A 14,833-nucleotide genomic window follows, 5' to 3' on the forward strand; every position below is an offset into this window, starting at 1 on the left:
GCTAAACCGAGCTAAAGACTACTTGCTAATGTAGAACCTGCTAAATTAGGATAGACTCTAGTAAAGCTAAACTTACCCTTGGGATTTGAAGCTTCATCCCCTGCGCAAAACCTTAGCACAATCCTTGGGAGGTTCTATGAAGCCGATCCCAAAACTTGCTAAATTTAGGCTTTCTCTGGCAAGTAAAAAACTTACCCTAAGGCTTCACAGACTTTGTACTTGGAGTTTAATGAGTAAATTTAGTTACTTAAAATTTACATGACTAAATTCTATTTTTAGATCCTTATTATTTCTCTAATTAATCTCCTTTGTCATGTACTTTTTATCAAGGCTACTCGGGATATATTTTTTCTCCCTTGACTTTTACCTTTGATTGAGATAACTAAATAACAATTATCCTTGCTTTTTTATAGACTTCTTTTCTTTGGTCCCAAGCCTTTCACCTAACTATTTTTCCCCAGACTTGAGTGGCCAAAATGAGATGGGAAATACTTTTGGAAGTTTATAAATTAATTTTCATGACAAACATATCACCCATGTCTAGTGCTTCTGCTAGCTGCAACTCATATGGGAATTTTGGTGGAAAAGGTAAGAAGAAGATGTGTTGCCATTATTGCAAAGCTAATTGTAAGACAAGGGGAACTAGAACCTAAGAGTCCACCTCCCAACCACCCACTATATAGCATGGCTCCTAGCCCTTTGCCCTAGTTAAACTCCCTTTTCACAATGCGTAGCCCGGCCTTGCCCTTGTCTAGTCCGGCCTTGCTGTTGTCATGACATTACTCCCCCCTTAAAGAAGAGTTTTCGTCCTCGAAAACAAAAGTGGGGAACTTCTTCGTAAGAACACTAACGTTTTCCCAAGTGGCATCCTTCATGGATCTAGTTGTTTGGTTGACCTGAACAGTGTAAAACAAGGGGAACTAGAACCAAGGAGTCCACCTCCCAACCACCCACTATATAGCATGGCTCCTAGCCCTTTGCCCTAGTTGGGCTCCCTTTCCACACTGCCTAGCCCGACCTTGCTCTTGTCTAGTCCGGCCTTGCCGTTGTCCTGACATTAATGATCACTTGATAAAGCAATGTGCTAAGTTGAAGGTAAAAGAATCTAGGAACAAAGAGGTTGGATCTACTCCCAGTGCAACTATTGTTGAATCTTCTATAAATGGAGATTATAATGTTATTGTACATGCAAAGTGGGAATTTAGTGCAGAGTGTACTTATGATCCTTCTGTCCATGATGCATGTATGTTCGGTGGTGCAAAGTCACATGTTTGGTACTTTGATAACGGTGCTACAAAGCACATTACTTGGTCTCGTGACTTGTTTGCCTCTCTCGAGTCTGTCCCTCACAGGAATACGGTCACTTGTGCCAACAATGCCTCTTATTTGGTCAAGGGAGTTGGAAAGATTGTGCTAACTACTGCAAGTGGTAGTTTTTTCACACTTGTTGATGCACTTTATATACTAGGGATAAAAAAGAGTTTTTTTCTATATCTGCACTTTCAGGACTTGGTCTTGTTGTCAAATTTGTGGATGACAGATGTACAGTTCATGATCTCATTTTTGGTGATGAAACTATTGCATCTAGCATCTCGTGCCGTGGACTGTATAAGCTCACTTTGTATGACAAGTGTGGGAAAAAAAATTGCAAATGTAGTTGCAGATTCAAAGGTTGTTTCGGATGCCAAACTTTGGCATCCACGTTTTGGGCATTTGAGTTTTGCAAGTTTGCTATGTTTGTAGAAATTTGATATGGTCGCTTCTTTGCCGCCTCTTGAAGCACCTTCTAAGCATGTTTGTGAAGGTTGTATTTTGGGTAAGATGCAACGTTCAAAGTTTCCAAAGGATGGTTTAGTAAGGGCTACATGCAGGTTACAAATTTGTGCATGGTGATGTTTGTGGGCCTATGCAAACTCCATCTTGGGGTAATCACATGTACTTCGCGACTTTCGTTGATGATTAATCCACACATGCATGGGTGTATCTACTTAAAGCTAAGTCCAAAGTGCTCATGTGTTTCAAACAATTTGTGGTTATGAGACTGGAAATGTCTTTGGATGTACTATGGGGACCCTCCATTTAGATAGAGGGGGGAGTACATGTCTCATGAATTCAATGAAGCTCTTGCTAGTTGTGGGATAAAACACCAATGCACAATGCCATATAGACCTCAACAAAATGCTGTTGCTGAAAGAAACAATCGATAGCTTATGGAGATGGCTACGATGTATAGTCAAGAATCAAGATGTACCACATTCGTTTTGGCTTGAGGCTATCATGTGTGCTACTTATGTACTTAACAGGTGCCCTACCAAGCCTTGCAATCTATGAATCCTTATGTAGCATGGCCTAACAAGAAGCCAACTATCGATCACATGTGCTTTTTTGGTAGTTTAGCTTATGCTTTGGGTTAGGGTAAAGGAACAATGCCTTTACCCCAACAAAAAGCAATGCAGAAAATTGGATGAGAAGGCTATCATATGCATTTTGGTTGGTTACAGTCCTGAAAGCAAAGCTTATAGGTTATACCATCCGCAAACAAAATATATCTTGTTTCATGTGATCTTTGTTATCATGTACCAAAGACAATGATGTAAGATCACATGATATTTATAACACTGTGTTGCATCTTTTTAATGGTGGAAACTTGAATGTAAGTTCCAATGAGGCAAATGGACAGCCTATGGGAGTTTTCAAAAATGTTACATAATCAGCCTATTATTGATGCAGATGTAAATGATGTACTTGATGTGAAGAGGGCTAAGAATGAAGAGGCTACGGGTATGTCAAAATGGATGGTGCATAATTTGCGTGATAGTATATTGGATGCACCTATGTCTAGTCGTACTCGTTTAAGTTCTTGCCATGCATCATATGCATCAGATTGTTATGATTTGACTATTTCTAGTTTATGTAATGAAGGAAAACCTCTTTCTTTTGATGAAGCACAAAATTCAAAATATTGGATGGTTACAATGCAATCAGAATATGATGCACTCATAGAAAATGAAACATCAACTTTATGTGATTTGCCTCCTGGCAAAAAGGGCATTGGCATAAGGTGGGTTTACAAGTTGAAACGTAAGCCAGATGTTGAGATTGTGGGCAACACTAGCCAAGAGCTCAAAGAGCCATGGGATGGACGTGAGTGGCATACATGCAAAACCTCAAGATTCACCACTTTCAGTTTAACGAGTTGTGTTCGCATGGACTACAACATGGACGTGCTGCCTATATGAGAGGATGTGTCCATAGCTTCGACATGGCTTTTCGATGCAAAGAACTCCAGTTCAAATGCAAGAAAGAGAGAGAGAGAGAGCATCTCATAAGATTCTGCCTAAAAAAATGTTTTCCACAAACCGGTACGCCCTACTACTTGATTTGAAATCTTGGCACCACTCTTGATTTCAATTCATCATTTCATCTTGAATCAATGAGCCAACAAAAGATACTAACCACACTACTATTGTTTTTTGTTTAAAGCATGTGTGCATTCGTTAACAAAGAAATGGGACAAGTACCTATATATTTTGCAATTTGCATTACATTATTACAATCAACTATTTTGATCACGTCCCTTGTTCGAGTTAAGGAATTCGCATTACCTAGACTTGAGTCGATCAACTTCGCCTCTTGGATTGATCTCTCACCTCAAGTTTTAAATTTTTGGGTTAATTAAATAGCATGTCAATGGAGGAAATTTGAAGAAACATTCCCAGGATGATGAAGAGTCAAGCGTGAATGTGGATATTGTCAACGAAAACTCTGTGTGTGCGTACGTGTGAGGGTGTGCATCATCGACTCCGTGGTTGCACGCGAATTGTTAGTGTCTCCATCCTCGCAAGCAACCTCAGAAAACTCGCCTTCTTCCTACTCATTTTCGGTTTCTGTTCTTGTATATATTTCTCACAGGCATCTTTTTACTAATTAGGGTTTCGGCCCATTTTGTCAACCGACGCCGCGATCTGCAGCAAGCACAGGACTTTGGGATTTTCATCTGTACATACATACGCAGGTTTTGGTTTTCTATCCATTGATATAGCCTCTCATTTCCGAGTTAGGGTTTTTCAGTACAGCGATCTCCTCGATCTTCATAAATGGACAGCCCTGGTTCATCTGGAGAGCTTCGAAGGCGGAGGTATGGTCTTCATCTTCCACTAAATCTGCTGCAAGCACCGGTATCTGGTTTTCTCGAGCTTCTCGGGGTGTTGAGGGGTTCATCACAGGCGTCAGATCATGAAGCCACAATCACATCGGGGTTGGAAAGGATAAGGGTTTCAAGCACAGGGCCAGATCGAATAAGGGTTTCTTCTTCAAATGGAAGCGGGGTGGCAGATGATGGGACGGCAGAAGTGTCGATTAGGATTATTGGGGCAGATGAGATGGATCAGATTGGAGTAAGCGAAGGTGCAAGCACAAGTTCTGTGCTTTCCTTACCAGCCAGTCCTTCGGATGAAGGCACAAACAATCCTCTGATGCCCACCAATCCGCCTGAAGGCACAGACGTAACTGCCTCTGGAAATCAAAACTCGCAGAGATATGACTTCCAGCAGTTTGCCAGATGGGTCGAACAAGTTTTGCCCTTTTCTTTGCTCCTATTAACCGTCTTCATTCGACAGCATTTGCAAGGTCAGCCCTATTTTACCACATTTTTCTCACTTGATTCCTTGGTTACTCTTGAGGAATATTCTGTTCGTTGTCTGATGCCTAACATCCTATTTCTTACTCTCATTAAGGGTTTAACAGTAACTCTCTTTAGATTTTGGTGTTTGATGAAAGTTTTCTTTGTCTTACATAAGCTGGGTGGTTCTTTACATATCCTCATGCGCACATGCACTCGAAGATGTGGTGCTTGTGCTCATGCTCTCATGCTGATAGCTCAACAAGTTTTTGTTTGAGAACTTCAAAGAGTAGCGAGATTGTAGTAACTCTAGGGTCAATAAAGGAAACTTTTACTTTTAAAAGGTATTCTAAGTTGTCAAAGTGAATTTCTGTAAAGGTTGGTTCTTTGCATATAGTCTTGATTGATGGGCTCAGAGGCCCTTGTCATGAACTATCCTTAACTGACACTTAAAGAACTTTAGATTTGCATGTCTAGAGAGAGATTTGAAAGTAGTGTGCAATCTTTGGATGTACTGCTGCTACACAAATTGGCACCTGTGCTTGGGCGCTGATGACATGACTGCTTAACTTTTTCGTGTCAGGTTTATTGTATGTTTCTCTGAATTTACAAAATATTATTGTCTTTTTGGTGTGGTGCCCTCCACTGAACTCATATTTTGGTTTGCATGTTATTTTTTGTATGGCTTTCAAGTTTCTAGTATGTCATTAGAGATTCTCTTGAAAGTTTCTTTTTGATATTATTCATTCCGGTAGCTCTTTTTGTAGAATGAGGTATTTAATTTTATTTGCTCAAAGGTTTTTTGGTCAGTCTTTGCTGTGGTTCTTTCTTGAAGGATTTTGCTTAATGAAATTACCTGGCTTAAATTAGTCTTCGTTTTTGTTGCAGGTTTTTTAGTCACCTTTTGGCTCTCTCTTGTGTTAGTGAAATCAAATGATGTCCTCCGAAAACAAACTGCATTAAAGGTAACTATAAAGTGTTGCTTGGTTTATCTTCCATTTTAGTGGCAATAAACGATTAACTTAGATGGAGCATCACAAGCTCTACATTGAAAATTTTCCTTCAAATGCGGGTAAAGGCTGCATCATTTTTCTTAACGGGCGATGTGCCTTTGTTATTGGTGTCCACCGTCCATGTTTTTACTTGCTACAGTCTGGACTTGGTTTACATCGCGCTTTGCTAAAATCTTGCTTGCTTTCTTGGCATTGTTTTTGAAGGGCTCATATTATATCTTCATATTGTGTTTGCCGGTTTCTTTCGAAGCTCTTGGTGGATTTGGTTATTATTATTTTATTATTATTATTGAGCCGCATCAAGCTGGTGAAATGTCGTCAGTACAGAAAGTTTCAAGCCTAAGTCTTGCAATTGTTGCTAAATGCTTGAAACCCAGATTGCCATTGGAATGTTGTGCTGTATTAGAAGGTTTCAATTAGGTTTTCATAGACATTCAAATAGACTTGCTAATAGATTGTGCTGCTGCTCTGAGGTGCCTATTTTTCAGAGGTTGCTGAGAGTTCCTCCCCCCTTTGTAGGTGGTCAAGGCTCTTTTTACTCTCTTCAGGAGAGGTTTTCTTTGTTAAAATTATGCATCTCAATTAAATGCCGTATGCGATCCTATATACTTATTTTGTTGTTTTTAGGTTTTTAAAACTAGTTTGACATGAGAGGGATCGGGCAATTCAATTGAGGGGTATATAAGGAACCCGAGCCACTATTGTAATAATCATCTATTTCATTGCTGCTTGTGTCAATTCGATGTCTCTCCCTATGGCTAGCACGGCCTCTATTTCTCCCAACAAACTGATTATGCTCAAAGTCCATCTGCGTGAAAAACTCTGGGTGGATGAAATTCTTGGTGGCTCCTAGGTTGACGAAGATAAGTGCCTTATGGCCACTGATCTATCCAAAGGCTCTGTTTTGAAAGAAGGGGCTTGCCCTTGGAGGATGAACTCCTTGTGTCCTGTCATTAAGTTGATCCTCTTACTAGGCACTTTTAAGGTGCGTTGGTGGGTCTCAAAAGATGGCACCGATAAATTAAGGTCTCTGCATGATTATCGCAAGTTGAAGTGGATAGAGGAGGGCTCTAGGAACTTTAGGAAGAGCTACAAAATTTGTACTTCATCTACTGAGGCTGTCAAATGTGTGGTTGACTCTTCAGATTGAAGAGGAAAATGCCAGTGGACACTAGAGAGGGGCTAGTCGCTACAATCAGCGCTTGAGAAAAATTATTTTTAGAACCATACAAGAGTCTTTGAAAAGAAAAACTAGCATTATTTGAAATATATATTTAAAAAAAAAATCTATATGAGATTTTCCATGTCTTTCTCGCTCTTAATTGGCATTTTTCAATTTCAAAGTGGTACAATTGCAAGCTCAGACATCTCATCATGATGGTAATGCGTTGTTAGAATAGCTATTGTGCAGCCAATTAGGAGTAGCCTGTCAATGCAACCAAGTCCCATAGCAAAGCTCACTATATAGCACCACCAGCTACTTTTTCTACGACTATATGTATGAGTGGCTGCTCTCTTCTTCTTCTTCTTCTTCGTCTTTTCAAGACTCGTCGGATAGATCTTTTAAGTCTCTTGGAATTGTTCCTAGAAGTCTCTCTTTGCTTCTCTCTCGCATGTTCATACAAGAGAAGCGTATTATTTCATAAGTGGCCCTATATTCTATAGCAAGAGATAAGATAATATCGTGATAATATGAAATGAAATGGGGTTGAAATTTAAGCAGCATCCCAGAATATGTAGGTGTGGGAGCATTCCGTGTTGAGGGTGGTGGTATTCTCATGAGGAAAATTGTGAGAGGATGCACTCATGGCCCTGGTCCCAGCATCTGGCCTTGCTTCACATCGTTCTTGATGCACTCACATGCAACCTCCCAGCAAGGCCCATGATCATTGGCTGTTAAGATTTGCGTCGGGACCGGCACCATTCATGGTTGGGCTTGGTTGCCAGCTTATGCAAGACAGCTCGCTCCCCCACCATTTGCTTCTTGAGATTGCACAAGGACTTGCAACATGCATTGTTGGTTTTAGCAGCCAGCTTAAATGGAATCTAGATAAGCCATGCAACTTGTGCATTAACCCTCCGGTTTACTTCTGCCGCTTATCATGCACATGGGGATATAGGGGGAAGGGCTTCTTGAATTTTCCATATATAGCAGACTACTTGGCTTCTTGTACCCTTGCAAGCTTTGCGCTATGCCATGCAAAACGAAGGTATTAAGCTAATATTCAGGAAGAAAAGCACGCAATGCATTTGTCTGATGGCTCTTGCCAATGGCAGTCGAAGGTAGATTTCCACTTTAATTGAAAACTTCTTCTGAGCAGCGTCCCCCACTTGTTCCCCTGCAGGTGCGACCAAGTTCAAGGAAAAACCCTGTTACCTATTCCCACCTTGGGTGCAACATGGCTCTACTACAACCACTCATCATCTAATGTTTTCCAAAGTCGCACACATCTATCTCTCTCTCTCTCTCTCTCTCTCTCTCTCTCTCTCTCTCTCACACACACACACACACACACACACACACACACACACACACACACTTTTTTGTAAACCACTGGTATTAATTTACTAGTGGGAAACCTCAACACGAGGAAAACCCACTAGAAGACCATTTACAATATAAGAGAACACAAGTGTTCTCATGGAAAGGAAGATAAAAACAGTCAAAGAAAATTCTATAGGCATTAAGGGAGATATCTCCAGCCTCCAAGGCATAGTGTAACGATTGCCCAAGCGACAATGTAAAGTGGTGAAAAGGATCAGCCACAGAGCAATGAAACATCTGAAGGTTCGGCTGGTTCCATAGGGCCCACAAAGCCCAAAATCTGACCCAGCCAAAGAATAGAATGCCGAGGGCTGTATCACACCAAAGAGCCAAAACCGTCTATGAAAGGCGCGCGAGAGGAATCGAAGATGAAGGGCAGTCGAGAACCTACGATAGGAAAGACGAGTGTCTACATGCCACAACATGTGCGACACTGATTCCTCAGCAATGTGCAACACCACATCGGGAACATGAAGAGGATGTGATATGCCTTGCCTGTAGGAAGCGACCAAGTGGAAGAGCACCCACCACACATAGGTAAATGCGCTCTTTAAGAGGCAAATGATTCTTCCATATACGAGACAAAGTGCCTTTCCGTGCATTTCCACCACAATTTGGATTCATGAATAGACCATAACTGATTGCCATGCTGCACTATCCAAGCATCCGCTTGTAAGAAGGCATAAACATGGCCAGCGAACAAGTGAGCACGAGTGGTGGAGGCATCAATCCTGCAAACGAGAATCCATGACGCATGGAGGTATTGGGGCAAAGTCCCCAAGCATGGACTGAATCTCCCGCCAAACATGACGATAATGAGGACCCAATATGAATCGCTGAGCCGCATCACAAAAAGACAGAACATGCCCATCAATATCAAGCACTTGTTCAACCTGCCATAGTCCTTTTTGAGAGAGGAAGTACATTTGACGAGGGGAGAGCCGAGTCAGAGTGGCTGAGAAGACCTTACTCCAATGAATACTCTCCAATCTTAGGGAATTCCCAAAAGGTAATTGACGACCATGCCATGACAAACGCATTCTAACAACCCTCCAATCAACAATAAGGGAGGAAGTAAAGGGGCAACCTGGAATACGGCCTCAAGCTTGCCAAATACGACCTCCCAATACGATGTATGCCAATGAATAAAAGCAAGTGTAACAATATTGGCACATAGATAAGAAAGCATTTGAGTCCAAGGTTGCTACAGGGCAACTAGAACGGGGAACAACATGGCTTTCTTGGCATAGACATGTTTTCGCAAATCCAAAATGTTCAATCCTCCAAGGCGCTTAGTAGTGCATATTTTATTCATAGAAAGAAGCCTAAGCCTTAACGATAGAGGAGGTGCGCCAAAAATGATCCATGATACATGACATGAGACTATTCAATCTTTGTTGTGGCCAGGATAAGAGGCAGATAAAACTGCACATAAGCCACAAGAATACATTGAACAATTCTGAGACGCACATGTAGTGGCCAAGTAGATAATTTCCAGTAATGCAATTTAGATTCAAGGCAATGCCATACCCAATCAAGCTTAAGCTTAGCAGATACATTCCATCTAATTTGGTATCCCAAATGACGCACCAGAGTGTGAGAGGAAACAATCTCACCTGGCCATAATAACTTGTGCCATTCATAAGGATTAACTTGGATTTGCGAAAATTAATTTTCAGCCCAGCTGGCAGCCGCCAATCCAAAGAGATGGAGAACATGCATAATTTTCTGTACATCATCATAATGATTCCGAGGTGTGAACAGTGAATCATCCGCATAATTTTGAGCAATAAAACACTTTTCAGATGGAAGTGTTAGGCCATGCATGTGTTCAGCTGAGGTTAAGGACTCTTAATGCATAAACAAAGGATGAGAAGCAATAGCATAAAGCAAAGCATTGAGAGGACATCCTTGTCTGACAGAACGACCGAGAGACCAAGGATCTGTAGTAAACCCATCAAGGAAACCAGCGGATGTGCTATAAGCATATAAGAGATACACCACATGCGCAAGTTTAGGCCCAAAGCCAAGCTTTTGCATTAGCTCAGCAAGGTAGTCCCAAAGGACCGAGTCAAAAGCTTTTTCTATGTCGACCTACATGACCAACACGTCCTGCTTGGTGTACTTTGCACATTCCATATCAAGAATGACGTTTGCCAGATTATCAGTAATTTGGCGTCGTGGAATAAAACCATATTGAGATAGATGTATGCTTGAATGCAGGTAGTCTTTGATACGGTTAACAAGCATCTTGGCCATTAACTTATAGACAACAGGCTGAGAGTGATTGGTCGCCAATGGGAGAACTCCTCACATAGAACCTGTTTCGGCAACAATTTAAGAAGGCCCTCGTTCCAAGAGGATGGCATCTGTTGTTGTTTCCATGCCCTATTCACCATGAATAACAACGGATCCTTGAGATGATTCCAGAATGAAATGAAAATTCCAACACTGAGTCCATCCCAACCCGGGGATTTCCCATGGCCCAAATGCCTTAAGCTGTCCTACAATTCCTCCTCAGTGAAAGGAAGCTCCAGCTCCTATGCTTGCTGTGGAGAAAGGATTGGATTTACGTGCGATAGAAACAAAAAACGCGCATGGTGTGCTTCCTATGAAAGATGAGTAGAAGCCGCAAAAACAGTCCCATAATGTGTCACCAAAGCTTCAGCAAGCTCGTGCATGGAAGAAGTCCACTCCCCATATGGAAGTTTAATTCTTTTGATAGCTTGATTCTGTCTAGTATGATGGAAATGCTTGAAAAGCTGCTTGGAAGCACAACAAAACCTTCATCTTGAAATGCATGATGTCTAGCTCTAGTTTGCCACTTGGTGAGTTTTCTTTGATCATTGAGACGCAATATATTTCGAGCTGAAAATAATTCAGCTAGCTGAGCTTTAGAGAGCTGAGAATGATTGACCAATTGCATTAATGTCTGACATGTACTTTTAGCCTGCTGCACTTGCCTTCGCTGCCGTGACATATAGACTTTTCGTACTCTTGAATGACATGTTGAACTCTCATGACAAAACGGTACCAAGCCGTGTCAATATGACCATGCATCTGGGACAAAAGTGGTGAAATGGTATTCACAATCATATCACGAAAAGTTTCATGTGACAAATATGCATTGTTGATATGTAACAACCGCTTCCTTGATAATGTGGCAGCATCTTGCATGTAGCCAAAGTGTAATGATAAACTTATGGGAGCATGATTCGAGATGCCAAACGTATAATCAATGCTCATTTCACATATATAGTCCTCATATTGTTGCATATGCAGAATATACCATCGGTCCAAGCGAGCACGATAAGAAGACAACGCATTGTGTTGGAAAGTGAATCCTGGATCATTCTTATGCAAAGAATACCACATATCCAATGCATTACATCGTGACATCAGGTGACCCCATGACAGCTTTTCCACGGCTAGCATATGCTCTCTCTCTCTCTCACACACACACACACGCGCGCGCGCGCTCACACACACACACACATGCAACGGTATCTCGGTCGAGGGGCCTAAATCCTAAGAAGCAGAGCAGTAGAAGTAGTAGTAGTAGAAGAAGTTCCCACTAACTTATGTGACCCCGTCCGATGGGGCCCAAGTGACATAAAGGCATTAAAATAAAGCAAGCCCACACACACACACACACACACACACGGAGAAGATGATGTGGCAGCTGTACGAATTCGCGGAATTCGCGCTGATAGCTTGTACGGATTTCCGGATTTTATGCCGCAGAGCTGTATGGATTTCTGCTTTTCCGCTGGCAGCTTTGGGCATCCGCTTTTGGGCCAGGTGCTTTTGAGTTTGAAGGCTTTTCATGTAAACTGCTTTTCATAGGCCAAGGGCCTAAATATGTGCAGAGGGCTCATTCTCTGGCACTCTTCTGGGTGAAGGTGCAGAGTGTGAGTATTGGCACTGTATGGAGTTCAAAGTAATATAAAGAAATACCGAAAGGGGCGCCAAGGTTTGGGGCCAGTACTCTTTGGGGTGGAATTCCGCCACTCCGTGTTGCGTGTGCTCTATCTCTTTCTGTTCAGTTGTTATTTGAAGTGCTTAAAGTTGTTCAATCTATTCTTTTCCGTTGGCTTGTGGTGCCCGTCCCATGACACTTGATGATGTTATGTAAGGTGCAACAGAAGTTTGATAGTGCTCAGGATGAGTGCTCTGAACTGTGCTCAAGGGTTCCTTTTACTTACGGAAGGGAGAGCCTTTCGTTCTTAGAGAGAGAGTGCAAGTGCAATGATCACAAACAAAGTGAATGCTACTCTGAATGAGAGAGAGAGAGAGAGAGAGAGAGAGAGAGAGAGAGAGAGAGAGAGAGAGAGAGAGAGAGAAGAATATGACACTAGATGGTTCTCAAACCTCCCTCCAAGGGCCTCCCTCTCTATGGCGAGAGAGGTCTATGCTACAGTTCACACAAATCTGGTACAATGATCTAGATGCTATGACTTGATGATGACAATGTTGACGACGATGTTGACGATGACGATGACGACGATGGTGTCGTCGTCAAGTCCGGGATTTGCGACGATGGCGACGAAGGTTTCGTTGTCAAGATAGGGATCTGCGATGACGAAGACGACGGTGTCGTCGTCAAGATAGAGACTACGATGACGATGACGATGTTGACGACGATGACGATGGTGTCGACTGCGACGGCGTTAAGGCTGAAAATTGAAAACGCTAGATGCTCTGCTAGGGAACTGTTGCTGTGGCGGTACTGCGGCCTGAATCTGCAACTACTTCGTCGGAATATGGTTGAAATGCAAAAACGCTCGCTAATCTTCTGAATTTTGAAAACGCTGGGCAAGCTGTCTGGTTGCACTCTGCACTTGTGCATTGAGCTTGTCTTCTGTTTTGTGCTTCTATTGAGTGCCCATTGGGTTTCTTTTATAATTTCTTAGCAATTTGTCCTACCTACTTTTCCAACAAAAGTCAATTATTAATAAATAAGTGAAAAATGTGTACTTTGGTAAAATGGGTTTTTGCACTGGAGAATGCTCGTGATGGGTACTGAATGTCATGCTAATGATCCTGGTGTACAATCAGAGGATATGCAACTATTCCTAGTACCTGGACATGCACGGCCTGTGCACAGACTCACAAGGGTGCCATAACACTTCTTAGGCTAACCTGAACCCTAGAACTGGGATAGCTTGTCCACATGCACATAGGGTTAGATGTGAACGTGACATCCCCTCTTTTTTGAAGTGAGGTACTGGTACCGAGCTGTATGGTGTCGAGGGGAATCTTGCGAAGAACTCTTTGCCGGCCCACTCTGATGCGTGGGTCGTGCGATACTTGAACTTCATGAAGGTCTGTAATGCTTGTTTCTTTGGGCCGCGTTGAAAGCGACACAAAATGATCAGTTGCGGCTCCAATGTTCTAGTTGCGTCGATGGTCGTGGGTCCACCTTCTTCAAGAATCTCCGAGGAGGAAAATTCCTGAAACCATTTTTAACACAAAACCATGAACATACCCATTCCATGTAGAGTGACTGGAAAAATACTATTTTCTCTAATTGACCGTGCATGCAATGCAGATGAACAAAGTGACGGAGTGCCAAAGCGTTCACCAAACACACAAAAAGTGGGATTGAAACTTGACTTTTCGACCTACACCTATCAATTGTGGCAAATCACAACGGAAATGCAGATGCTTGATGGACAATCTTGCTCGTGCTCTTTCTGAGACTTGTGTCATGCCAAGGAAGAACATGTAAAAGTGATTGACAAAACGGACAATTGGAAAACAATGTGAATTCCTTGAATGCAAACTTTTTTTCTTTTCCAGAGTGATCCACATACATCCGTGAGTGAATCATGTGCATCGTACAATACGGCATGCCTGTGAAAAGGGAACACTTAAAGACGGTGACGAAGATACAAGAAACCGTCACGAATGAGAAACTTGAACAATGCGTGCTGACTAATCATGCGAACACAAAATACTTCCTGAATGGGTTTTTTGGACCTCGACTTGAGAGCCAAGATCGGTCCTGCGTGATTGATTGTATCTGCAATGAGGTTAGCTTCACTAGAAAAATCATCATCTAAACCATTATCCTTGCGAACAATCACATCTTTATCATACAAAAAATGCGTGTAGTGCTTTGGAAAAGAAAGGACTGAGAGAGTCTCCTTCTCATGTTTCTTTTCAAGCTTCACCTGCACATGAGAAACGGGAGGTAAAGAATAAAGGCCCTTCTCACCACGAATGAACATGGGAGAGTCACTTTTGGCATTTAACGTGAGTGTAATGTCTGCCCAATCAATGAGAGGGTTATGTTCACGAAACCATTGAATGAGATGCTGTGACTTGATGATGACAATGTTGACGACGACGACGATGGTGTCGTCGTCAACTCCGGGATCTGCGACGATGGTGACGAAGGTGTCGTCGTCAAGATAGGGATCTGCGATGACAAAGATGACGGTGTCGTTGTCAAGATAGGGACTGTGATGACGATGATGATGTCGACGACGATGGCTTCAAGGCTGAAAACTGAAAACGCTAGATGCTCTGCTAGGGATCTGCTGCTGTGGCGGTTCTGCGCCTCTGGATCTGCAAGTGCTCCGCCGGACGAAGGCTGAATTCTGAAAAGGCTAGGTTGACTTGTTGAATTTTAAAAATGCTGGGCAAGCT

The 14,833-nt window shown here is 42.3% G+C and overlaps 1 protein-coding gene across 4 annotated transcripts in view; it reads left to right on the top strand.

The window, feature by feature from the left end:
* The first annotated feature begins 3,670 nt into the window (after positions 1–3,670).
* Positions 3,671–14,833, top strand: part of LOC147460702 (RING/U-box superfamily protein) — a 41,517-nt gene continuing 30,354 nt past the window's right edge. Inside the window, exons 1-5 of one of the 4 annotated variants that reach the window (XM_086508418.1) lie at positions 3,727–3,822; positions 3,932–4,015; positions 4,106–4,138; positions 4,227–4,629; positions 5,510–5,586. In XM_086508418.1, coding sequence (XP_086364544.1) covers positions 3,742–3,822; positions 3,932–4,015; positions 4,106–4,138; positions 4,227–4,629; positions 5,510–5,586 — 678 coding nt within the window. In that variant the 5' untranslated portion in view covers positions 3,727–3,741. Of the gene's footprint in view, positions 4,630–5,509; positions 5,587–14,833 lie in introns of all 4 variants that reach the window. The other 3 variants (XM_086508416.1, XM_086508417.1, XM_086508415.1) reach the window with 3 other exon arrangements.

The sequence above is a fragment of the Adiantum capillus-veneris genome, chromosome 3, assembly GCF_014529385.1.
Source record: "Adiantum capillus-veneris isolate H3 chromosome 3, ASM1452938v2, whole genome shotgun sequence".
Lineage (NCBI taxonomy): Eukaryota > Viridiplantae > Streptophyta > Polypodiopsida > Polypodiales > Pteridaceae > Adiantum > Adiantum capillus-veneris.